At 44.1% G+C, this 26,602-nt stretch overlaps 1 protein-coding gene and 2 long non-coding RNA genes across 4 annotated transcripts; 2 read left to right on the forward strand and 1 right to left on the reverse strand.

Moving 5' to 3' along the window:
* Nucleotides 1-1,929: 1,929 nt before the first annotated feature.
* Nucleotides 1,930-25,820, forward strand: LOC100543444. Of its 2 annotated transcripts, none has more exons than XM_019619900.2 (5): nt 1,930-1,996; nt 18,863-19,135; nt 21,541-21,789; nt 24,943-25,080; nt 25,654-25,820. In XM_019619900.2, exons 1-5 carry the CDS (start codon nt 1,945-1,947, stop codon nt 25,803-25,805), a joined length of 864 nt encoding a protein of 287 aa, XP_019475445.1. In that variant the 5' UTR covers nt 1,930-1,944; the 3' UTR covers nt 25,806-25,820. The 2 variants fall into 2 exon arrangements, with proteins under 2 accessions (XP_019475445.1, XP_010719986.1); XM_010721684.3 differs by lacking the exon at nt 1,930-1,996 and adding an exon at nt 17,897-18,046.
* On the forward strand, nt 4,162-9,388 carry LOC109369869. The gene is made up of 3 exons (XR_002119457.2): nt 4,162-4,830; nt 4,971-5,015; nt 6,921-9,388. It is a non-coding gene; the product is annotated as an uncharacterized LOC109369869 (long non-coding RNA).
* Nucleotides 20,287-23,984, reverse strand: LOC104913832. The gene is made up of 3 exons (XR_795657.3): nt 23,902-23,984; nt 23,101-23,194; nt 20,287-20,361 (listed from the first exon to the last, which is right to left on the reverse strand). It is a non-coding gene; the product is annotated as an uncharacterized LOC104913832 (long non-coding RNA).
* Nucleotides 25,821-26,602: the final 782 nt, after the last annotated feature.

Below are 26,602 nucleotides of genomic sequence, written 5' to 3' on the forward strand. Positions count from 1 at the left end.
TGGCTGCCGTACCAGGAGAAGGACTTCGGCAGTCTGGAGAACGTTTCAGAAAGCTTCATGAAGTTTAACAAATGGAATTGTGGAACCTGGGAAGGAATAGCCTCACATGCCAGTATACACAGAGGACTGAGCGACTAGAAGGAAGTTTTGCTGAGAAGAACCTTGTTGTCCAGGTGGCCACAAAGTTGGTGAGCCACCAACAGGCTCTTGTCAAGTCGAAGGTCAACAATATCCTGGGCTGCACTGGGAAGAGTGTTATCAGCAGGTTGAGGGAGATGATTTTTTCCACTCAAGTGAGAGCCCATCTGGAGCACTGTGTCCAGTCCCTAGAACAAGAAAAAGACAAGTTAATGGAACACATACTTACATGGTACCTCCAGAGCATTAGGGGGGAGTGTTATGTGATAATTAATCGGGTGTGATGTTGACAGAAGTTTTTGATGCAAACAGCAAACACAGGCACACTTTCTTAATGTTACTGACAGAGGACAGAAGCAGTTCTGGTGGAATTAGCATACAGCCTATGTGATCTTATTTGGATAATGCTCACTCTAGCTTTCATGCTGTATGATTAAAATTAATGGAGAAGCAAGCTACGCTTTCTGTGTTCTCTTAAGGACAGCTACAGTCAATCTTTCTCTAGTACACTACTGCGTTTTCAAAATGGTTTTCTGTTGCTTGTGCAAGAGGAAGTAAAATCATAAATGTTAAACCCTACTAAGTATGTAAATGGAGGGAAAACCTTGAAAAGAGAAGTATTCTGAATCTGTGACAATGCATGCAAATATGATCTTATTCAGTGACTGCATGACCATTTTAAACTGTAACCTGGAGGCATGTGTTTAAATCCATAAGCATTCCGAACAGAAAGATAACAGTCCTTTAGAACATATGAAAGCTCTCCCTCTTCTACTTATTTTGTATATTGCATGTATTTGCCCACTTCGATGTGTAATTATTATAAAAGTCTGCAAAGCCAAAAGTTTTTTGTCAAATCAAGTGAAGTAACTAAAACACTTTGTCTCTGCAGGACAAGTGAAGATGTCTCTACTTTGATTTCAGAATTACTCTTACCTTTCCATATCCAGCCTTTGTGAACTTTCCACAGCCAGCCATCATTACTTAGAGTTGCAGACATTCTCAGCACAGATGTCTTGTACACTGTTATCATGATTTGCAGTAGATTTCCCAGAAACTGAAGTGATTGCTCACAGACTGCTATAGACACAAAGCTTCAGAATACAATTGTCATCAGATCTTTTTACTGCCTTACCTAGGCAGTTTTCCTTTTGGTGTCTCCATAATACAAAGTTTGAATGCATTCAGTGCCAGAAACATGAGCCTCTTCAGCCAAAGGAACAACTAAAACCCCATTGTTCACCCCTATTGCCCCAAATCTGGTTTCACGAAATGACTGCATATCTAAAGTCCCAGCCTACATTTCTCGACCATGCAATTGGTTCACAAACATATGCTGCAGTTTTAAAGCTGTGTCTAAGCTTCTGCTTCTGCTCATTCTCAGTTGCTAGGAAAATCTGAAACTTCTGAAATTGTGTGTCAGCCATTCAATTTTAAAGAAGGGGACTGTGGTTAAATGGTATAAAGCGGTGAGTTTCAAAGCATGCCATATGTGGATTGGGCAGAAGAGTTCAGTAGCAGCAGAGGTTAGACGAGGGGAATGGGATGGAACAGCAGGAAAATGTCAGTGGAAAGGGAGTAAAAGATCCTTGTTGGATATTTCCTGACCATGTGGTTTGTGTTCTTCTGTCTGTTTTCTTTCCTTGTTAAATTTCAGCATTTCCCTTTGGCCTCCTTTAGCCAATTTGGTGAGTTGTAGTCTGGAAGAAATTGCATTCTTCTGATGCCTTACACTAAATATTGTGTGGCTAGGCTCAGGAAGCCCTACGTGAGGAAACACTGATTCAGAGGTGTCTTCCTGGAAAAATGAGTCCCCTGGGAAAGACATCCCTCAGCAGCCCGTTCTCTTCATCTCCAGGTAAGCTATGGTGCACGTCTGTTCAAAGGTAGAATGGATGTAAATGCTTGTAGAGCAACTTTACCAATAGTAAAGCAGTGTTTCCCAATCAGAGAACAGAAACAGAAGCAGCAACATGAGATGTATGTATAACTATAGCTATACAAAAATATATGTAAGCCAAATTTACAGAAGTCATAGAAGTGTGTATCTCAAGGCTGAATGCAGTTAAGCGTAAGGAAGATGATTAATTTTACCCTCAAATCTTCTGAACTTTGAGCAAATATATATTTCTTCATGTAGACATGCAACATTTAAATCTTTAATAATGAAGTATTTTTTGTTTTCTAAACCCTTAAAATTAGTTCAGAATTAATCAACTTATGGTCAAGGCTTTCCTCTTCAGTTTGCAAAGTGCTGTAATTGCAGGCGTTACAGATCACTTGGCTTCAGTTGCAGACAGAAACTGTAGCATCTCTTTCAGCTCAGACTGACCATCAGAACTCAGTTCTTCTAATTTGTCTCACTTCCTTATGCTGCATTCACTGTTGTGCTGCTCAGTGCTGTTGGACAGGATGTGCAGAAACTCCTGCAAATTCTGCCTGCAGTCTCTGTGTCTCTGTCCATCCTCTGTCCATCCTCTGTGCATTTCTGTGGTAGTAGTGTTTCATGGAGAATGTGGTTCTCCTGAAGGTAGAAAAGTACTGCAGAACATTAGTCCAGCATTTTTCCTGTGGTGTTTTTTCTTTTTTTTTTTTTCCCCAGATAGACCATAGAAACTCAGAGTCATTTAAGTTGGAGAGGACCTTTCAAGGCCATCCAGTCCAACTCCCTCCAATGAACAGGGATACCTGCAGCTCCATCACGTGTTCAGGGCACTGTTCAGCTTTATCTTGGGTGTCTCCAAAGATGGGGCACCTACCACCTCTCTGGGCAATCTGTGCCAGTGCCTTGCTACCCTTATTGTAACAAACTCTTTTCCATATATCTAGTTGTTTCAGGGTATGTTTGGATCTGAGAGAGAGGATGTCTCAGGGGCAGAGGCAAGCAAACCATGTGCTCAGAGCAGCACAGAGGGTTATGGGTGTTATTCAACATACACACACTCATATACACGCAGGCATCCATTTTAGATAATCCCCATAAGCAGGAAGCAGAAACTCCCTAAGCAAGTGCACTATTACTTACTGACCCTTGAGAGACAGCAAACTGCCAAAAAGGAGAGAGAAGGAACATGCTGGTGGTGGATTTGATAGGCAGTGCCAGCAGGACCTCCCCTGCTTTAAAGTGCACTTTTCCTCTCTCCCCACCACAGCCTTTCTCCTGCTTTTATTCCGCCCATGGTCTGCAGGGTTTTTCCACTTGCACAGTGTACCTGCACTGCCATCGCATGATACAGAGCCCAAGTGGAACACCTGCTTGTAAAACAAGTCTCTGCAAAAACAAGATAAACTACCAAGGTCAGTTCTCTCTACAAAACAAGATATTTGCAGCAACAGCCACAAATATCAGTTCCCTTTAAAGTGTCAGAATACTTCCATCCCAGGATCAGTCTTCAGCTGGGGCCTTTTGGTCCCTGACACACCAGTCAAAATATCCCCTCTTTTAGTTTGAAACCACTGTCCTATCACAAGAGTCCTTCAAAAGAGTCTGTCCCCTTCTTTCTTAAAGCCCTTCTTTAGACACTGAAAGGTTGCTCTCAGGTCTCCCCAGGGCCTTCTCTTCTACAAGCTGAACAGCCCCATCTCTCAGCCTATCCTCATAGCAGGGATGTTCAATCCCTTGCACCATTTTTGTGGCCCTGCTGTGGACGTGCTCCAACAAGTTCATGTCTCTCCTGTACTGAGGATTCCATATCTGGATGCAGCACTCCAGGTGAGGAGTCACCAGCTCAGAGTAGACAGGCAGGTTCACCTTCATGCCTGCTGGTCATGCCACATTTGATTCAGCCTACGACACACTCTGTTTTCTGGGCTGCAAGGGCACATTGCTGGCTCATGTCCAGCTTGCCATCCGCTGGTATTTCCAAGTCCTTTTCAGCAGGTCTATGCTCTATTCTTTCATCCCCCAGCTTGTACTGATAGTGGAGGTTGCCACAACCCAGGTGCAAGATTTTGCAACTGGCTTTGTTGAACTTCATGAGTCTCTCCTGGGCCCACTGCTCAAACCTGTCTAGGTCTCTCTGGATGGCACCCGATCTCTCAGACATATCAAATACACCACTCAGCTTGTTGTCATCCACCAGCTTGCTGAGGGTGCACTTGATCCCACTGTTGTTGTTGTTGATGAAGATATTAAACCACACTGATTCCAGTATTGACTTGAAGGACACCACTTGTCCCTGATCTCCATTCAGACCTAGAGCCATTGACCATAACTCTCTGGGTACAATTTCACAAACAGTTCCTTGTACACTGAAAAGTCCACCCATCAAATCTGTATCTTTCCAATTCAGAGAGAAGAATGTTCACATCTAAAGCCTTAGTGCAGTCTAGATGACTGCACACTAGATGAAATCAGTGGCTCTTCTCTTGTCCATTGATGTAGTTACACCATCATAGAAGGCTGCTAGGTTGTCCAAGCAGGACTTGACCTTTGTGAAGCCATAGTAGTTCTTTCAAATCACCCCCTGTATGGGAACTGTTGATCACGGCCTGATGCTCTGATTGACCACCTGAGGCGAGCACTGAATCAGCTGCAGGAGCACAGGTGAAGGCAATTCTCCTGTGCTACCAGGAAGGGGTAGAGCCTGCCTTCACCTCTCCTAGACCCCATTTAATGGCTGACTGCCACTGAGGAAGGATCTCTCTCTGGAGATCACTCCTTGTGGAGTTTACTGTGAGCCTACAACACTGGTGAACATTTACATTTATTTTGATTATCTTTCTGCTGTGATAATCTAACTAAACCTAATCTGTATACTTATTGATCTTATACCAAGCCTAATCCCTGGATAATTATTGACTATACACCCCTCTTTTTCCATGTGCCTTAGAATAGCTTCAAGGAGGATCCTTCCATCATCTTTCTCTGTGCAGAGGTGAGACTGACAGGTTTTAGTACTAAGTAAGATAAGTTGATATGTATTGCTGTTTTACAAAAATGTACAGAGGAAGAAGTTACTGAGGAGCTGTGCCCAGTAACGAAACATTTTGTTATTTCGTGAATGCTTGTACTTACGGTAAGGCAGAATTTTCCAATCAGAGGTAAGGAACAGGGGCAATAGCACTAGAATGTGTTCCCATGTTTAGCTGTATGAGTCATGCAAATAAACTGCATATACTGAAATCATGGAAAACTGAGGTCACTTTTTTCAAATAGATTTCCCCTAAAAATTACTTTTTACAAAAGCAGCAACCACAGTTCTCAAAGTGACCTTCTCACAGATCCGTGGACAGTGATCTTTAGTAAAGGATTATCTTGAAATTTCTGGTTTATTAAATATTAACGAAGTTATGGAAGTCTTGCAGTCTTCCATATTTTGCTTTGTAATTATCTATGTTATGGACCAATCAAATGTAGAACAAAATGCTGTGTACCATTAGTGGAAGTTGTTCAACAGTGTAGCAGCATCCCTCAGAGAGGTATGGCTTAAGTTTGCTCATTAGGTGAAAGGATAGCCTAGATTTCCCACTCCTATGGGGAACCTTGGCAACTGTAATTAAATTACACTAATCACTAATAATGGAAAGAGGAGAGAATTAATGCAATTGAGAAATGTAAAGATGGATTCCCCAGTGCTGCCATCTGGGTATGATTTATTAATCGTGCTGGAATGAGTTTGGATCGTTCTTGAAGAATTAGAGAAAGAAGAGGGGAGGAACATTCCAAAGGGCCAAGGCTCATGGACAGTGTGAAGGAACAGTGTGCAGTACTCCTAGGTCACTTGGTTTGAGGATGGAGAACTTGAGAATAGATCAGAACTACTGAAAATGCACATTTCTTCACCCACGATCACTGGATAAACAAGTTATTTAGGTCAACATCCTGCTCAAGTAAGGTCAGCTATGAACCTCATACACTGCAGTGACCATTGAGGAATAGAGAATCACAAGGCTTGAAGACAGATGTGTTGGATGATGGGATGGAATTGGGTCCTGTGTGCAGGGAACTGTAAGTATGGTTAACTGGCCTGCACTTTGTTCAGATATCTTGTGTGATCCTCAGGCTTCTCCACTGTTTCCAGGTGACTGGTGGAAGTATATTGGCTTTTCCTCTTTATGTGGGAATAGAATTCTTCACCAATGCTTGTGAACTTCCAAACACAAATGTGTGAGTTACCAAGAGCACTGTCATTCATCTTCCAACAGAAAGGTGATTAAGCCTCTGGGGCTGCAAAGACACTCAGAGCAAGAGCTGTGTGCTGTCACTGCAGACACTGAAGCAGCTCCTGTTATTTCCCAACACTTCGCTTAAGAGATTGCAGACTCAGCACACAGCTGTTCTTTTTATTTTCTCTTTTGAGAATGCATGTGTGCTTAGTGAGGGCATTAGGAACCTGTTCTCTATTAAGTTTATTCAGCTGTAGTGATTTACACAAATATCAGTGTGTCTGTGAGAGTAAATCAGATTGATTGGATTCATTCTGATCCATATGGTATCTCTTCTGTGATCAGTGGTTTGCTGTTTATTGGTAGTAGTAAGGAAATGATTAAAGACAGCAGGATATTCCTTTGCCTCTTCACTCTATAAGCGCATCAGATAGACTTGTGATAGTGTAACTGCTGATAAGCTGACATCATCTGAGAACGACTGATGTCCCCCATCTTTCTTCAGCATCAGTTTATGCTGTGCACCCTTGTTTTGATAAGCCTTGTTTGTGTGCTGTCTTTTGTTTTGGTTTCTCAATAACATTCTATATGTGGGATGGATAGTTAGTCAACTCAAATTGTATCTGGGAGTATATTTTTCCCAGCATAACTATGTGTACTATATTGGGTTTTAGGTGCATGTGATCAGCTCTTGAGGAAACAGGAGAAGTGAAGCAAGAAGAACAACCAGTTTAATTCACTACATCACAACTTGTGTTTGAGGGAGCCTGACTTTGCAGGGGGGCTGTTCTAGGAAAGAGCAGATGACCTCCCATGCAATTGGTTACAACACCTGAAGGGTGTAAGCATAGTATGATGGGAAAGAGGTAAAATGGATCAGAGCTCTTGTGTAAAGTGAGCCTCAGTTACATTTCTGCTATGGTAGAATGCAATAGCTGGGATATAGTGTGACCTGCCTCTGGTGACCCCATTTTTGCCTAAATTGCAGAGACTTGTGACTTGGCTCACTTAAAGTGTACCAGTTTGTTAGGTCATTCCTTGTATTAGGTGGATAGCCTTGAAGACTTTGAAAAAGGAGGTTCTGACTGCAGTAGACAACTGAGGCAAAGAGGATCTGAGATGAGCAGAGAGGAAACCCTTAAAAGGTCTTTCTCTCTGGATAGGGATGTTCCAAAATCTATCCAGAACTTGTGGTATTTGAAAATCTTGCATGGTTGTCCTATGATATGATGCCTGTTGTGTATCCTAAAGAACTGATGAATTGCAAATTGCTTTATTAAATGCTTTAGTTAAATACTGATCCATAATAGATGCTTTGCAAATGCAGTAAATAAAGAAGAGGAACACAAACAGTCTTCTAAGAGATCCAACAGCAAGTTGGGAGAGTCTGTGGAGTAGAATTTCATGGACTTCCAATTCAGTTTCTAATCAGTTCTGCATGTCTGTCCTACAGTTATAGCCCAGCATCCCTGTAACATTTTGTTATTGCTGAAGAATGTATTCTGCTGCGGTAGCAACCTCATTTTGCTGTCTGGTACAGCTTCTCTCATCTTCCTGAATGTCAAGAGGAATCAGCCTTCTTCAGTCAGCAGTAGATTTCATGCCTTACCTAACAGGACCTTAATTCTCAAGAGTGCACTTCAAGAGGATTGAAGGAAGTATGCTGTCAAGAGAGATGATGTATCTGGTTATCTCCTTTACAAAAGAGGCTTTCAACTACATGTGTAAGGTAGATTTAAACGTCTTAAGAATAATGTTTTGTTGTGCTAAGTGTCTCAAAGCTACTTTTATCTCTACATCACATTCCTTGTAGCACATAAAAGAATTTTTAACAACGTATAAATGATGCCTCTATGATACAGTTAGGAACTGAGAGTCTTTTAACTGAAATGTGAAAATGCATACCATTTCTGTCCACAATTGATTTTTTTCCATTGCTTTTTGAATCAGTAAGTAATATATTTTTGTGAATAAGTCTTATTTTGGATTTAGGCAAAAAAATCTAAGTGGTGAATTTCTCAAGTTGTCATTTCAGAATTGGTAAATGACAAATTGCTGCCTTTTTTTTTTCTCCCTGATTTTTTTTTTATTCTAGAGAGACCCCCAGCTCCAAGACTGGCAAAAACACAGAGTTTCAGTCTCCAGTGAGATAAAAAATAAATATATAGAAAGAAGGGCTCCAGAGAAAAGAATCAGGGATGAGTATCAGTTTGATCTGTATACTTCTCAGTATTCAGGGAGTGCTTTAAGGTTGTCAGCATCATCAGAAATTCACTTTATAGTGTGAACCTCCATAAGAATAACTGTCCACACGTGCAAGTGATCAGAAGTGCTGTTGCAGAGGACTGGAAAGTATAAGGTAGAAATCCCTGCAGTCAATATTCTTAATCTTTCAAGGTGTGAAAGTTGGTCTCATGGTGACCTTCCTGAGCTTTAGAAGGCTTAGGTCTGGCTGTACTTCTGTTGCAAAGCAAACTTTGTTGTGGTGTAGTTTGGACCTTTTCAGGAACTACTCCATTAGAGGAGAACTGGGCACTATGGTGGTCTGCCCTCCTCCATATTAACAGTTGATCCAGTTTGCTCTGCCATATGATAAGGAATCAGCCCTGAAGGCCATACTTGCACTTTCTGAAAAAGTTAATCACTTCAGATTTTCAGGATATGCAGGAATTATCTAGTCTTAAATGGCCATATTTATTTTTCTGTCTTAGCCTCAACCAGGTGCTATCTTGTTAAAGAGTCATGGACTTTTCTACTTGCTTTTCTGTTTCAACTTTGCATGCTGAAGTTTTGACCCCACAAAAAAAAAAAAAAATGCTTTTCAATCTCATTCAGTTTGTAGACTCCTAAGTTGTTTCCAGTGGAGATCTTGTCCTTGTACAATGAATTTCAATCTTTGGACTCCTTTTTTTAATATATGTAGTTTGACAAGAGCCAGCAGTGTGCTCTTGCAGCCCAGAAAGCCAAAAGTATCCTGAGCTGCATCAAAAGAGGAGTGGCCAGCATGGAGAAGGAGGGGATTATCCCCCTCTGCTTTGCCCTTGTGAGGCCCCTTCCAACCTAAGCCATTTGATGATATCATAATCTAGAGTTGCTAAGCAGTTGGAGTCACAGTAGGAAGTGATATATAGATCTCTCTCTCTCTCTCTCTCTCTCTCTCTCTCTCTCTCTCTCTCTCTCTCTCTCTCTCTCTCTCTCTCTCTCTCTCTCTCTCTCTCTCTCTCTCTCTCTCTCTCTCTCTCTCTCTCTCTCTCTCTCTCTCTCTCTCTCTCTCTCTCTCTCTCTCTCTCTCTCTCTCTCTCTCTCTCTCTCTCTCTCTCTCTCTCTCTCTCTCTCTCTCTCTCTCTCTCTCTCTCTCTCTCTCTCTACTCTCTCTCTCTACTCTCTCTACTCTCTCTCTCTCTCTCTCTCTCTCTCTCTCTCTCTCTCTCTCTCTCTCTCTCTCTCTCTCTCTCTCTCTCTCTCTCTCTCTCTCTCTCTCTCTCTCTCTCTCTCTCTCTCTCTCTCTCTCTCTCTCTCTCTCTCTCTCTCTCTCTCTCTCTCTCTCTCTCTCTCTCTCTCTCTCTCTCTCTCTCTCTCTCTCTCTCTCTCTCTCTCTCTCTAACTTATAGCATATATATATATGCTATTCAGAAGAAACTTCTTAAAGTTCTTAGATGCTCTAATTTGCTCCTGAAAAGCTGTTTTGCTGGCTTTTGTCCCTGTTCTGTACTGTGTCCAAATAATTTTCTTAAACTATCTTTGTATTATCTCCTTTGCAACCGCAGTAGGTGTAAGGCTTAGACATTAAGTGAATTCTTCAGGGAAATTTTAGCTTATGAGATCTCTTTGTAAGTAATGTGTATCTAAGCAAATTGAAGATAGCAGTAGAAACGAAATTACCCAGTCCATTTTCCAACATGGGGGATTTTGCCATCTTGATTTTTACCCCACAGAAATGAATCAAGACAAAGTTAGAACAATCAGGAAAAGATGAAAAAGGATGGCCTGGTACTTAAGTGAGTGTGTGACTGCAAAAACTGTTTGATAGGGGCTGAGAACCTCTGCTGGAGATAATTTTTTGTCTGTTACCTAAGAGTAGGATAGGTAAAGAGCAGTCAGCAGGGGACACTGACATTTACTTGATAGCAGCCTCAAAGCAGGGTCCAGATGGGACTGATAGGGGACTAAAATTGGTCTGAGTCTTATAAGCGATGTTAGAAATGAACAGGAACAGCTGACCTGCAGCAGCTCGTGGCAACTTGGATCCTAATGTGACTTATTCACAGAAACAGACCTTCCTCTGACACCAGTGACAGTGGCCAAAGGCTATCAACTATAAGTATTGTGCTTACTGTCCTCAATTTGGATGTTCATTCAACCAAATTCTGATTCTGTACTGGAGCCCTGTGGAGAAGGATCTGGGTGTGACAGTGGACAACAGGTTGGCCATGAGCCAGCAGTGGGTCCCTGTGGCCAAGAAGGGGAAAAGTATCATGGGGGGAGCGCGTTTAAAAAAAGAGCACAGCCAGCCATTCAAGGGAAGTTTTCCCTCCCCTCTTCTCTGCCCTGGGGGGGCACATCTAGAGTACTGTGTCCAGTTCTGGGCTCCCCAGTTCAAAAAAGACAGACCCTCTAGTGAGAGTCCAGTAGCTACAAAGATTATTAGGATGTTGGAACTTTTCCTGTACAAGGAAAGGCTGAGAGACCTGGATCTGCTCAATCTGGAGAAGAGAAGACTGAGAGGGGATCTCATCACTGTTACGTCTAAAGGGTGGGAATCAAGTGGATGGGGCCAGGCTCTCTGATGTCATGCAGCAACAGGACAAGGGACAGTGGGCACAGACTGGAACACAGGAAGCTCCATACAAACATGAGGAAGAGCTTTTTTACTGTGAATGACAGAGTGCTGGTACAGACTACCCAGAGAGGTAGTGGAATATCCTCCTTCTTAGGAGATACTCAAGACCCACCTGGATGCTTTTCTGTGTAACTTGCTATAGGGAAATGCTTCAGCAGAGAGTTGGTCTCTGGTCTCCAGAGATCTCTTCCAACTCCCACAGTTCTGTGACTTAACCCGTATGTTTCAACAACTTGGCAATAAGTATTTTTTCAAAGCAAACACAAAATATTTCACCGTGCATACAATGGTGCTAAATATAAATTGTGAATAATGTAGTGTCTGTTAATTATTCCACAGTTAAACTTGTCTTCCTGTGATTGCTGTGGGTCAGAGTAGGAGAGCTATGTCAGAAAAACAATATGTGGTCACTACAGTTGACAACTGGGAAGTAGGGTGATGGATGAGCACTGAGATGGGATGACAGGCAATAGCTGATGCTGGGACCTATGGCAGCAGAATTGGTGCCTTCACCAGTAGTATCCTGAACCTGTGCCCTAAGCAGTGTGTGTGAAAAGGCTAAGAGGATGTGGCAGCAGTGTTCTGACAGGGTGATGCACTACCCTGCTGTTGGACTGTGGACTGTTCACCTGGAACACAGCACTGGATGTACTCCAGTGCCCTGAGAGCTCTGTAGCACAGTGCCTCCTCTGTGTGCCTGCTGCTCAGTTCTCAGATTTGCCCAGGTCTCCTCATCCGACTGCTCAGCAGTTGTGGAGCTGGGGGTTGCAGGTGGGTGGGGGTGAATTTAAGGTGCTAATCATGGGGCTGGATGATGGCTGGAGAAAAGTGGGAGGTACTTGCTGATACAGCAAGAGAGACAAGGCATACAAATGACAGCAGCTGTTAATGAGCAGAAGTCTGACTTCCTTCTGTAACCCTGAAGAGCTGGAAGGAAAAGCTTCTGTATGTGACAAACACAGGGATTTTAACTTGTCAGAAATTAGAGCTGAAAATCTCTCTCCAGCTTGCCATTTCCATACTTTGCATACTTTGAAGACGTGGGACTTCTTTGCTGTGCATTACAGGGCACATCTTCTGTCCAAGAGTGTACAACAATATGCATGATAAAAATACTACCGTATGTTTTCTACTTGGTTTATTTTGAACAGAGGCTTTCTGCAGGTTAAATCTCCAATTTGCTCTTGGTTACTGTGAAGGATCTTGTTTCCTTTGCCCCTTCAGCATCCTCCATGCAATGTGCTGTTACTTGAATGGTTTATTTTAGATAGGACAGCAGCATCTGGTTCAGTGGGTCTCAGACTGTCTCAGCATTGCATAGCAGAAGTGAATGCTGTAGCAGGAAGCGTGAGACAAGGGCCAGTGGTGTGTGTCTCACAGAGATGAATCTGAGGTATGGCAGACTTTCTGCTGGAGATCCCCTTGCTCTCTTGGTGAGAGCATGCTCAATCTGTACAGGTTTATTTTGTTTTGTCAGCATTGTCCCTAAACCCTTAACATAACAAAGTCCACATCTTGTTTGGAGGATGAAGATGTTCCTTTCATTATCTTGGCAAGACGAAGGTGAAAGTATCCACATATGCTGTGAACAAGAGATAGTTCCCTTGGGCCCTCTTCACCAGAGATTTGACAGTGACCAGGATAATCCTGGGACTTCTAGAAATCCCAACCTGACACTTGCAAACGTTGGACCATTTAGGATGATGGATAATGGCCTTAAGTTGGGCTAGGGAGGTTCAGGTTGGATATTAGGAAAAATTTCTCCTCAGAAGGAGCAGTGAGGTTTTGGAACAGGCAGCCTAGGGGAGTGGCAGAGTCAATGTGCCTGGAGGCGTTCAAGAACCACGCAGATGTGGCACTGAGGGATGTGGTTAGTGGGCATGGTGGGAATGAGTTGGTAGTCAAACTGGGTGATCTTAGTGGTCTTTTCCAACCTGAACGATTCTGAGGGAGTAATCACCTGAAGACTCTATTTGACAGCCCTGTGCAGCTCTGTGGAGTCCCTGACATGAAAGGACCTTCATCTATGCCCATGGATCTGGTTACTCTTGCTCTGCTGGTGCATCAGAGTTACTTGGCTAGTTTCACTTAACAAACCAAGAGCTCATGTTAATTTTTTCCCTCCCCCTGCATTAGAATCAATCATAAAATTGCTCAGATTGGAAAAGACCTTAAAGATCATCAAATTCAATCACAACCTAACCATACTGAGCACCACATCCAAAGGATTTTTAAACACATCCAGGGATAGTGACTCATCCACCTCCCTCGGGAGCCTATTCCAGTGCTTAACAACCCTTGCTGTAAAGAAGTTTCTCCTGTTATCCAAGCTAAACTTACCCTGGTGCAACTTGAGGCCATTTCCCCTCACCCTGTCACCAGTGAGAAGAGACCAACCCCACTCTCACTGTAAGCACCTTTCAGATGTGGGAAGAGAGCAGTAAGGTCTCCCCTCAGCCTCCTTTTCCCCAGACTAAACAGCCCCAGTTCCTTCAGTCACTCCTCGTAGGGCATGTTCTCCAAGCCCTTCTTGCCAAGCCCAAGCCTTATTGCCTGCTCCAGCACCTCCATGTCCTTTCTGTACTGAGGTGCCCAAAAATGAACACGGTTCTTGAGGTGAGGCCTCACCAATGCTGAGTGCAGGGGCAGGATGACTTCCCTAGTCCTGCTCACCACACCATTCCTGATACAAGCCAGGATGCCATTGGCCTTCTTGGCCACCTGGACATACCGCTGGCTGGCTTGTATTCAACCGACTGTCCATGAGTACACCAAGGTCCCTTTCCATCCACTCCTCCCCAAGGATTGCCTGCAGTTGTTGTGACCAAAATGCAGGACCAGACACTTAGCCCTATTGAAAATCATACAGTTAACCTTGGCCCATTGATCCAGTCTATCCAGGTCCCTCTGTAGTGCCTTTCTCCCCTCAAGCAGATCAACACTCCCTCCCAACTTGGTGTCATCTGCAAACTTACTGAGGGTGTACTCAATCCCCTCATTGAGATCATTAATAAAGATGTTAAATAGAAGTGGCCCCAGTTCCAAGCCCTGGGGGACACCGCTCATGACCGGCCACCAACTGGATTTAAGTCCATTGACTACAACTCTTTGGGCCTGGCCATCCAGCCAGTGTTTTACCCAGTGGAGCATACACCCATCCAAACCGTGGGCAGCCAGCTTCTCCACGAGAATGTTGTGGGGGACAGTGTCAAAGGCCTTACTGAAGTCCAGGTAGCATCAACAGCCTTACCTTCATCCACTAAGTGGGTCACCTTGTCATAGAATGAAATCAAGTTTGTCAAACAGGATCTACCATCCATAAATCCATGCTGACTGGGCCTGATCCTCTGGTTGACCTTTAATTGGTCCAAAATTGCTCCTGAGATTATCCGTTCCATAACCTTCCCGGGCACCGAGGTGAGACTGATAGATCTGTAGCTACCAGGATCATCTTTCTGGCCCTTTTTGAAGATGGGCATCACATTTGCCAGTCGGGACATCCCCAGTTATCCAGGACTGCTGAAGAATGCTGGAGTGTGGCTTGGCAACCACATCTGCCAACTCCCTCAGCACTCGAGGATACAATCCATCTGGCCCCATGGACTTGTGAACATCCAGCTTTCAGAGCAGGTCCAAAACCATCTCATTGTGGATTATGCGGGGCCTATTCTGCTCTCCATCCCTATCTACCAGTGCAAGGGGCTGTATGCCCAGAGAGTAACAAGTCTTACTATTAAAGACTGAGGCAAAGAAAGCATTAAGCACCTCAGCCTTAGCCTAATCGTTGGTCATCCAACAAAGGATGGAGACCCTCCCTAGCCCTCCTCTTGCTGTTGATGTATTTGTAGAAATATTTATTGTTGTCCTTTACTTTAGCTGCCAAGTTCAGTTCTAGCTGGGCTTTGGCTTTTCTAATTTTCTCCCTGCATTGAAATCCTTTGGTTTGTTCAGCAGAGAGCAGAGGAGCTGTAGGGAGGCCTGATGATGGCAGCAGCTCCCCACAGGGAGAGGAGGGGCAGCGCTGAGCTCTGCTTTCTGTGGCAGTAACAGGGCTTGATGGAAGGGCACGGAGCTGTGTCAGGGGAGGGGCAGCTGGGGGTTAGGGACATGGCCCTGAGAGTCAGAGTTCAGGGAGTGTTTGGACATCGCTGTCAGATGTAGGGTTTGAATTTTGGGTGGTCCTGTGTGGTGCTGAGAGTTGGACTTGACCCTTACGGGTCCCTTCCAACCCAGGATACTCTGTGATTCTGTTATGTTCTCCCTATGGTTTCAAGGGCCCTGCTGACCCCCAGAAGCAGCTCAGGCCTGCAGTGCCAGCCACAAGCACCACCGCAGCTGCTGCACCTATTTGGTGTTTCTGTGCAGCGAAGCTCCGGCACTCAGCTCTGCTGCTTTGCTCCGTGTGAAGGCAGGCTGCGTGCATTTGTAACAGTAAAAATAGGTGCACTGCAGGCAGTCACTGGCCTATTTAAAGGCAGTTGTGGGAGTTAAGATGAATAAGTTTTCTTCGTAGTGCTTCACAGCATATTTCCTGCTTTACTTACTCACTTTGGCTTTTCAGTGTCCAGTGCTCCGTCAGGGCCTCGTGCCACATAGGGAACCGGTCTCCTTCCTCAGCTGAAGTGATTAGCAGTGCTGTCAGAGGCTGAAAGGACAAAATGGCCCTCTGAGCTTGCAGCTCACCCAGTGAGAAAAGATTTTAGTTTGCCTTCCATCTGCGAGTTACTTCATTTTTCCTTCTACTTGTGGTTTCTGTTAAGCCACACAAGGTGTTTTTTTGTGAATTTTGCATCTTCACATAAGAAGGGGAAGTAATTTCCCCTGCAGTTCTGTGGTGTTGTGAGCATTCATTAGTTGATGTTAGACAAGATTAAACACTAACTTTGAAAAATATCTTATGTATAGAATTTGGGAGAATTGATGTTAAGAAGAGACTGCTAATGAATGGCAGCAAGGACAGGGCTTGTGCTGTCATCTTCATGCTGGCTGTGAGCTTGCTTTTCTGGCTGGCAAGGGTGTTGGGACAGAAGGAGCCTAATGCGACTTCACATCCCATGTGATGTATGGAGCACTAGCACTCAGAAATATTGAACTCATAAATGTACTCATTTGCCCTGGAGTCACTGCGAGGGAGACTAAATGCTGGACACCGCAATGTCACCGTCATGCAGAGTGTCTTCTGTAATAACGGAGCTACAGCAGAAAGGCCATATTTTTCTTTCATTTTACCGCAAATCTGTAAGTGAGCTCTGGAAGGCTGCTATCACTGAATACTTGCTGGATTGTGCATTAAGTGGAAATCTTGCTTTTTTGAGGTTCTGAGCTTTTTTGGGGCACAGGTCTGAAGTGACCCTCATGTGAGCCGTCCTTTTTGCCTCCTGTCTCCACCACAGTATTGCACCCCAAAGTTCAACCAGTTCACCCTCCCAATGTGAAGGTGAAGTGAAGTTGGACACAAACATCCAAGGCAGGTGGCTGGACCCCATCTTGCAGCAGTATTTGGAAAGACAATTTCTTTAAGTAATTGCAGCTGCAGAGAAGGAAACGAAAGTGTTTCTTTAAATACTTTTCTTTCTCCCCTGCCCCCTTCATGGCTGCAAGTGTCTAAAGACTCACTTCACTGCTTTTCTCAGAGAAGGCTATTTCTGTTGCATCATAGATCAATTTAGGACTGTCCTATGTCGGTAAAGATAGGATGCTTCTGTGGTAGCTCTGAGTGAACTTGTAGATCTCAGACACTAAAAGTATGAGGGAGATTTCTTTGTCATTGCCAAGGAGTCTGAGGGACTGCTGGCTGAAATTAGGAATTATTGAGCAAAGATAAATTGTTTGAATAATAGTACAGATCGCAATGCAAGGGCTTTAACCATTTCTTAGAAGCATGCTTATACACAGAGCTGGACTTTAGGGAGCTTCCTTAACTTAATGGGCTGTTTAAGTCCAAAGAAACAGCACAACAGCATTAGAGCTGCAGCTGCATCCTGAACTCCTGTCACTGTTGTTCCCAAGCGCATCTGATAAGTGTGTCTTGCTTGTGTAGTTCTCCTCTGCACTCCGTGGAAAACATGAGTGAACTTTAAGTCATCTCGATGAGGGTGAACCAGGTGAGTGACATAGTTGCACTCAGGTACTGTGGACAATCAGCTCCCAGTGGTTCTTCAGAACTGGCTTTTCAATCTCATCTCTGGAGCAGTGCTCCAAATAGAGCCAGACTGGCTTTCAAGTCATATTCAGTCTAGATCTGCAATGCAAGTTTGCCTCCCATAGCCTGTATTCTGCAACTGGGACAGTTGTGCAGAGCTCTTCCTTGCCTCACAGGTGCCATCATGTCTCTGGAAGAGCCTTGCAAAGTTCAGGCTAGTAGAATAGTTTTTCTATACTGAGGAGCAGCCTCCTCTCACACCTTCCTGCTGGTGAGGCATTTGGTGAGTGATAGTCATTGGCACTGCAGAAAACCAGTTCATCTGCATGCTCAGTGCTTTATCTGGATGGCTGGATTTCTCTTCCCTTTGTGGGGGATGAAAGAAATGGTTGTTACCCCTTTGCCTGGTCTTTGCATTTAGGTCTTCTGAAATGGGGTACGCTGACCAGGGGAGCCTTCTCCTCCCCTCACCTCTCAGTCCTGTTCTCATGCCTGCAACTAGCTCCAAGGTGCAGGACTTTGCAAAGCACATACTAGCTCGTGTTGGTTCAGTCTGTGTTCAGTCACCCGCAAACCTGCAGGTCTATTCTGAACCATTATTCAGTCTTTCCAGTATGGGGTTTTGTATGGGGTTTCTTTTCTTTTTCTTTTTTTTTTTTTTTCACCCTTGCTTCTGACATCATTTCCTGAACACTATATTCACTGAGCTCTGTAGCCAGATCGTCTTCTCAGCATATGATGCAAGGAGCTCTTTAAAATGGATTTCATCTCTCCTTTTATTCTGCAGTGTTTGCTGGTGATAACAACCGTTACTGCTGGTAAGTGGGATTTTTCTTTATGAGGCTGTGGTACGGATTTGCCTAGATGAGCTGACACCTTAATTTTAGTCTAAGATCTTTCAGGGTTCTACCAGATTTCTACAGATCAAGTAGTCTAACTACTAATGCATGTAAGGGGCAGCTAGACCAGAGTAAGTATTTATTATTAATCTTGTTATTACTTTAGTATTCTAGTGATAACTAACAATATAGTATTTTCTCAGTGCACTGTGTCTGCAAAAGCATTTCAATGGAGAACATAAGATCCTGGTGTGCGGAATGCTGTTTGAAGGGACTGGAGAGCAATGTGGTCCTGTTCCTGCCATTTACCCGTCTGGGATTTGAGTGCAGGAACTTAATCTTGTGCAGGGATACTATGAGACTTAGTCAAACTAACACTGTGACAGCTTTCCTTTGGGTAACAAAGGAAGCTGTGCAAACAGCAATTGTTTCTGATACCATCTGCACCAGACCCATGGCATTGATGCCCTGAGGATCTTTCTCTGTACAGACTCTCAGTGATCAGGGAGGATGACAGAGGATCGTGTAAAATCTAGGGACAAACCTGCTGTTGAGACGTCTGTAGCAATGTGGATGGTGTGTGCGTGACCCTAATGGTACCTGGAGAAAAAGCCAGCCTTTATAGAAAGCATAATGTCACCCTTTTTACCCCTCTGATTTTCAATTCCTAGTGTCCCCAGCCCATCACTAGTGGTGGGTCCCTCTTGTCTGGGCTTTCATCTTTCTGGGAGGCTTCTGAGGATGGATTGATGGATGTGCCAAGCTCACTGCCCACATTCTGTGTTCTCCTTCCAGACAGTACGATTGGTGTGTTCAGCGGCAGCTCAGCAAAGTTTCCTGTAGAAGTTGAAAGCTTTCGGAATGTCCAAAAAATGATCTGGAATAATAATAACTGTTCCACGACTATGAAAAATGATATTTTGTTGGCCAAGTGTCACTCTTCTTCTGAGAGAAGGCTGGAACTGGATAATGGCTCTCTAGTGCTGAGGAGTGTGGAGAAAGAGGATGAAGGAAAGTATCAGTTTTTTTTCAACGATACCGAAGTACTATATACACTAAAAGTATTTGGTAAGTGGCCCTGTTAGCAACAAGTAACTTGTGAACGTGTGATCCTGACTGGAAGCTGCTGATTTGAATTTCTTTCTAAAAGACCTCTTGAGCTTTTAGGAGTTAGAAGTACCTCTGGAGCAGCAGGCACAGCTTTGTTAAGTCTCAGGGAGCAGTAATGATGAATGTAAACTCAAGGTTGCTTTCACACCTATGCCGTCGGTCCGTTGAGCCTTCCTTCAAGGAGCCAGTAAGTTGAGCTACGGGCTGTTTCCTCTGATGTAAGTGACAGCAGCATGAGGGGCTTATAAAGCTGAGTCTACAGTACATAGCCATGCAGCTGAAATTTCAGTCCATTTCCAGAACAATATTCCTGATGGCTATCATGAATAGACTGCTTCATGTAGTCAAGAAATCGTAGTGAGAGTCCAAATGTCATTTTCTGGTTCTGTCATCCGAAATCCATGAAGAAAATTGTCTAATTCCAATGCAGTGTTAGAAAGCAGCATTCCTTTATTCCCCAAATACGCACTGGGCGACTTGACAAGTAAGCGCACCCTCTCAGAGTTCAAGTTCTACATTTCAACTGTTAAGACATACATATGCAGTACATTGGCACAAATATTCTTTTTCAAGGACTCATTAATATATGCCAGGGTCCCTTTGGGCATGCTCAGTGGTATCTCAAGGTGGTCAAGTGCCCACCTATTTCTCCCCCATTTTCCAGCATTCGCTTCATCACTGAGACCTTTTGGCTGCTTTTCCCCAGTTTGGAAAATTTCCATTGCTTTTTAGGCCATAGTGAGCAACTTTTGAAATGATATATGTGGAATCCGAGGAAGATCTCCTTACACTTATTGGGTGCAAAAGATAAAAGTTCTATTATGACTCCAGTGCTTCTTGTGAGGCAAAATCATTGAGGCAAAAGATAAAAATATTCTGTTATACCACCAGTACAAAATTATTGAGGTAAACAAGACTGTTCACCCACTGAATTTGAAATGGAAAGTTTTAGAACTATCACTTATTGATTCCTTTTGCTAAACTAATATATTGATTCTTAAACGAATGTACTACTCCCTATTGCTAAATAAACCTACCTATATCAGTTCTCAGGTAGCCACTGGTAGCTTGGAGATCAGCACTGTCTGTGTAAAGACCATCAGAGGGTACCTTACTTTGCCAGTCTTCCTGATATCTCTTTGGCCTCAGAATTTCTGCTTCCCTTCCTTTGCCTGGTCATCTGTCTGTGAAGTGAGAAGACGGAATGTCGTCACTTTGATACAGAATCCAGCTTGTTGCTTCATTTCATACAGAGAAGGCTTGAAAAGGTTCAGCCCCTTGCTGAATTGTGCTCTAGACAATCAGGACCATGGCATAAAAAATTGGGGGCTGAAACTATGCAAATACTGCCAAGCATCCTGGTTTTAACCTCTATTTCAGTGATTTTGCTTGGGGTACTTTTGTCTCCTCCTTGTGTTCTATAGCTGTGAAATTTTTTCCCTAACTTCTAAGGTATTTCTGGAGATAGTGAATTTAAGCTGAAGATGATATTATAGTTGAGGAAAAAGATCTCTGAACTCGCTTACAAGGATGTTTGCATAGATATTCACAGAAATCACAGAATGGCCCAGGTTGGAAGGGACGTCAAGGATCATGAATCTCCAACCCCTCTACCACATGCAGGGCCACCAACCTCCCCATTTAATACTAGACCAGGCTGCCCAGGGCCCCATCCAGTCTGGCCTTGAACACCTCCACGGATGGGGAATCCACAAACTCTCTGGGCTACTGTCATAAACCACACAACCTACCTGTATGTATTTGCAGTGTGACAGATGTAGGAAGTAGGCTGGTTCCTAGCAGTAGACTAAAGAGAAATTCAGTGGTACATTCTTTCAGTTTAAATTGTCCTGGTCTGGGTTGTTCTATCTAAGTGCAAGTGTCCAGTGTTTGTACCTACCTTGGGCATGGTTTGTACTAATTCCTCTTTAAAACTGAAGCAGATTCAGTAACAGCAAAAGTACAGATCTCTGGCCAGTGAGAAGACTGACTCTCCTCTGAAGCTATAATGGGTATAATCAATTACCCATTGATTATAGAGGAAGCCTTTGGCCAGCAGAAGCTTAGTATGTCCTCAGATCATGGTCTTCTGTTGCTATCTTTTTCACTTTCAACAAGGAAAATAAAGAGATGCCATATTTTTAAAGTGTCCCCAAAATGTTGACCAAGTGTCACCAGTATGGTTGGGTGGGTGCTGTCAAGGGCAGGGATCTGGCAATTGAAGAATCTGGTTACTTAGTGATATGCTCCCTGGCTAACAGTGAATGTGATGGGAGCCCTCCTGGTAGCAGGGAGCTCTCAGTCACTGCTGAGTCTGCTCATCATCTCTCTTCCCTCTGCATTGCCCTGTGCTGTGTGACTAGAGCCAATCATTGATGCCCGGTGCTTCCCCAATGGAACTGCAGACTTGACTTGCGACATGGACAGCAATGAGAGCATGACATTTGAGTGGCTGCTGAACAATTCTCGGCTGAATGCCCATGAGGCTTGTATTAAGGATGGTGGGAAGAAGGTTCGCCTGGAGAAATCTGTGCCTGGGGAATTTGTATGTAAGGTTAAACACGATCATGGCTCCCTGAGGACCAGGCCCATTGTGCTCTCCTGCAGCTATGGTGAGTAATGGCAGTGCCAGAAAATGTCTCTTTTGGTCTCTTGCAATGGGAATCAAAGGTGTTGTTGCTGTTGGTATGAAAACGAAGTCTCCTGTCCTTGGGCAGTTGCCTTCCAGCCTTACCACATCCTCCCGAAGAAAGCATCCCCTTGACTTCCTTCTCCTACTCTGTCTCAGACAGAAGCTACAGTTACAGACAGGAAGAAAGCTAGTTCAGCAGGTCCTTTGACCCAAATCTGCTGCAAGGAAGGGTCTCTGTATCTCTGTTTTTCTGCTTACAATTACAGGGCTCTTACATTCTTGGCCATGTCAGTTTTAAAACATGAGCTGCTTCCTGCTCTGACATTCACCCATAACCCTGACTGCCTTCCAGATTCTCCAGCATCCCTTGAAAAAAACGTCTGCTAATTTGGCTATGTTGCTGTTGAGTTGTTTTGCCTCATCTTTTTTCTGCTTGTCTTGAACAGCTACACAAAGATTTATCAGACTGTACAAATACCTCCATCAGCCCCTTGTTATCAGAGGTGCAGTGATGGTGTAAGTCACTTACTTAAAAATAAAATCAAAAAAGTAAATATATTTTTTTTCCTCTCTGTATCTACTACTTGGGCATGTTTCTCTGTGAGGATACTGTGACTTCACCCACCTGCAAACTCCTCATAAATGCCCAGTGATCAGATTGAACGAGACTATAGTTAAATGAGACAATAAGTCTAGATCCTAGGACTACTAGAACAATGCAAAACACTGGTCAGTGTAAACTGACTTTTAATAAAAACAAAACCAACCTGATTAGATATCACTGATGGAGATGCAAGTGAACGGCTTTTGCAGTGAAGGTGGTCATAATGTTTTTGACTAATTTAGCCATAAGTAATTTAACCGAGCTTGGTTGGTAAGAAATTGTACCGTGCAGCAGTACCTAGTGTTTTAGAAAACCATCTGAACAGCTGTATCTCTGCAGCAGAGTTGAAAAGTAGAGGTTGAAAAGTACTGCCTTTTCTTCTATAGCTGGCTTAGAGTTGGTATAAAAGCAAAAATACTGACTTGAGCCCTGCATCATGTGTTCTGGCGCTCTGCAGAACTGCCGTGGGCTTTTCATGCCTGATCACGTTGGTGGCACGGGCCTGCCTGTACAAATATGGCATTAGCGATTGTGCAGCAGCCATCCTAACTTTGTCCAGCTGAAATGACCTAAGGTTGTTCAGCACAGACAAATACAAGTTAACTAAGACACTGAGGAAAGAGAAGGCAAACAGCCACGAGCTCCGAATTGAGCCTTGTGATGAACCACCCGAGTGCTGACACCTACTGTTGTTTGTTCTGGGTGGCTGCCCAGTCCCCCGGGTCGGATATCGCTTCCTCTTTTCCTCTTCAAAAGCCCATGGGGGAATTTGGTGATAGCTCTGTTGGGACAAACATGTGTTGGGAAGGGTATGAGAGGAAGAAAGTAGCAGCAATTCTACTTCCCCCCCCCCCACCAAATGCAGCCATATTGATAAGAAGTGATCTAGAGCTATTCTATTTACTAGAAAAATGAAGATAAATGAGTTCAATTTTGAGAGCTGCTCTGGAAGTAATGCCTCCTATTTTACTATGTCGGACTCTAACATTAGAAGCAGACGGTGCTATAGCAGTAGAGGTTGAACCTTCCCACCAGTACCCCATTACATGTTGTTGCCCTGTGACAGATGGCAAAGTTGTGTCACTGAATTCTTCCATGTGGAAAAAGGGGCACTTCTTGATCTTCAGCACTTGGTGAATGTTTCTGGAAACCAAACAGTGGATGCGAGCACAGTGAGGCAGGGGATGGTGCTTTTCAGCAGTGGCAACAGCAACAGTAGGTCACCTCTGCTGGTGCAGATATTTATGAGTGTGGTATGCAGGCTCTTGTTCACTGTTGGTGAAAATGCACAGCTAATGGTGTTGATTATATTGAAAAACAGTGTTTTGTAGCTCTATCAAATAATGGTATTATGCTCTTTGTTTTAGTTTCTATGGAAATAAATAGGAGGCATTATTTTCAGAGCAACCTGCATAAATGAATTAAGGACTAACTCATTTTGTGGATTATTATTTGCTCCAGGCAAAAGGCTAAACATAGTTTACTCACTTTAGATACAGGATCTATGTAAAAGCACTCATTTGGACAACCTGTTGGCTGATGAAATTCCTTCTGAGTTCTTGTTAGTAAAAAACGATTTGGCAGAAATACTATACATTTCCCAGGAGCAGAAGGGCTGTGATCATAGATGATCTAAAACAAATGGATCAGAAGTTATCAAATCAACATACAGAGAGTGATTTTATTATTCATGTTTTATTACTATTTCTGATAGTATTTCTGATTTTTAACATAACACTTTGTCTCAGAAAGACCTTTTGAGCAAATGGCATATCTGGAGGAAAAAATATTCAGGATTATTTTCAACATATAGCTCTGCTTTCTGACACTATTCTTTCGTGTTTTCATCAAAATGGAAATAAAATGATCAGGGCAATTATTTCACATAGACTTTTAAAAAATGTGATAACTGTTCCTGAAGAGATTGGAATGAACAGTCCAAAGCCAACTACTTTCAGACTGTGTGATTTCATGCACAAATGCTTACAATTGCTTTTACCATTCTGCTGAATAACGTGGATGTAGTGCATCCTGGAACATCTGCAGCACTTCCTGGTCTCCAGGATGCTGGTGATCCACGTGTCGGGGGTCTCACATGCAAATCCCAAGAGCAGCATAGACTTTCTCTTTTAACATGAGACTCTCTTTTAACATGAGATGCTAGCTAAGGCCCAACTCCTCTTCTGGGCTGCCCGTTTTCATAGAACTTCTTAAAATATAGTACCTCTCAAACCTCCACCTTCTCTGTTAAATCTGATTGAAGCTTGTGGATGATCTGTTATTGTTCGGACTAGGCAGAAATAGACCTTGTGGTTGGTTGCACAAGCTTCTTAGTGGAAAAAAACTCCATACCGTAATTAAATGATGTGACATGTATGATGTTGTGCCACAATTCAGAATTTCTCTCGCATCCCTGATCCGAATGAAAGCAACAGTGAAGCCCAAATGCCCTCATCTGGCTGTAGAGATTCACCACTGGGGATAAAGAGGCTTGCCTACCCTGGTAATTATAATGCTGTCCTCTTGCAGGAGACCTTCTGCAGTACCCGTGGTTCATCTACATCTTGGCAGGATGTGCAGGGGCTGCGGCCATCCTGGTGGCTGTTGTGTCCTCACTCATCTGTTGCTGCATGAGGAGGAAGCACAAGTTCCTCCCCGTTCCCTCAGGTGAGTGGGGATCCCTAATTGCCTGAAGGGTCTTCCAGAGGACTGTGTGTGCAGGTTGGGACTGAAACTGCCACAATATGAAATGGCCTCACCTTGGTGGGTGCTGCTCTTCCATCCAGTTCTCCCTGGCCCAGTGGAGCAGAAACCTACTCACTGATAGGCAACTCTTATGCCCAGCATGGTCCTAGAGAAAGCCTTGCTTTTCACTGTTTCAACTCACGTGTGCTGTCCAGAAACAAGCACAGCAAAACCTTTTCTATGGGCAAGAAACCTGAACCTTGCTTGGGTCTGATGTGTAGGGACCTGAAGGCTTCTGCTGGCAGTATTTTACCAGCACCTGCCCTCAAGTGCTCTCTGCCCAAGCCCAGTGAGGCCACCCCAAGCTTTGATCCCGCCAGCACGACCATGCTTGTCTCTGGCAGGGTGGCAGTGAGCCTCCATCCTTGGCATCTGTTTGCTCTGGGAGTGGAGCCAGGGCTTTGTGAGGAGGAGGCACGAGTGTGCTGGTGGCCTGGCCTCTTGCTGGGATGGTGCTGGACCTCTTTCCTTCAAGCCTCTGGTTTTGGCTTACAGAGGAAGAAAAGGATGATGGAATAACAATGTCGGTGGTGTCCAGTGAAGGTGTGAAGAGCCCCCCCAATGGAGACCATGTGGAGGCTCAAGCTGCCCAGATTGACTGTCCTCCAATGCCAGGTGGGCCCAGTGATTTGTTTTACGTCAGATAGCCTGTTGGAGAGAGTGAAGGACAAAATGGGTGCGTGTGGCTGCTGGGGAGGAGCTGTCTGAAGGGGAGGCCCAGGTGCCACATTCTGTCTGCACTATAGATGGTGCAGCAGGGCACCTGTTGGTACAGCACCCATGCTCTGCTCCTACACAGGAGTAGCTCCTCCTTCACCCAGCAGTGAGATGAAGCAGCAGCCATCTCATCAGCATCCCACAGAGGGTACAGGTTGCAGACTCTGTGCCAGTGTCTGCAGAGCTCAAATACGTCTCTGAAAAACCAGCAGCCCACTCCAACATAGCAGCTTTCCTGCAGTTTTTATCACCCCTCTCTGTTCTCAACAGTTGCTTTTTTATAAGAATCAGCATTGTTTTAATAGGCCTTGATCTTGGGACATGATCTACCAATAGGGACATGGTGATGTGGCTGTCCTTGGAGGTGTTCAGGAACCATGTAGATATGGCACTGAGGGTTAGTGGGCATGACTGTGGGTTGGACTGAGTGATATAGTGATCTTTTCCAGTCTTAATGATTCTGTGCTGTAAACAGAGCTAAAGTCCTTCAGTCAGAGGCTTATCACAGAATCACAGAATCACAGAATTGTAGGGGTTGGAAGGGACCTCTAGAGATCATCGAGACCAACCCCCCTGCCAAAGCAGGTTCCCTACACCAGGTCGCACAGGTAGGCGTACAGGCGAGACTTGAATATCTCCAGAGAAGGAGACTCCACAACCTCCCTGGGCAGCCTGTTCCAGTGCTCCGTCACCCTCACCGTGAAGAAGTTCTTACGCACATTCGTGC

This window comes from Meleagris gallopavo, chromosome 1, assembly GCF_000146605.3.
Source record: "Meleagris gallopavo isolate NT-WF06-2002-E0010 breed Aviagen turkey brand Nicholas breeding stock chromosome 1, Turkey_5.1, whole genome shotgun sequence".
Classification (NCBI taxonomy): Eukaryota; Metazoa; Chordata; class Aves; order Galliformes; family Phasianidae; genus Meleagris; species Meleagris gallopavo.

Bases quoted from the DNA above. Each gene is read 5' to 3' on its own strand.
- LOC100543444 (XM_010721684.3), top strand. From the start codon at position 17,986: ATGGATTTCATCTCTCCTTTTATTCTGCAGTGTTTGCTGGTGATAACA. The intron at 19,136-21,540 runs GTAAGTGGCCCT...CTGTGTGACTAG, and splicing joins ATATACACTAAAAGTATTTG to AGCCAATCATTGATGCCCGG. The intron at 25,081-25,653 runs GTGAGTGGGGAT...TTTGGCTTACAG, and splicing joins GTTCCTCCCCGTTCCCTCAG to AGGAAGAAAAGGATGATGGA.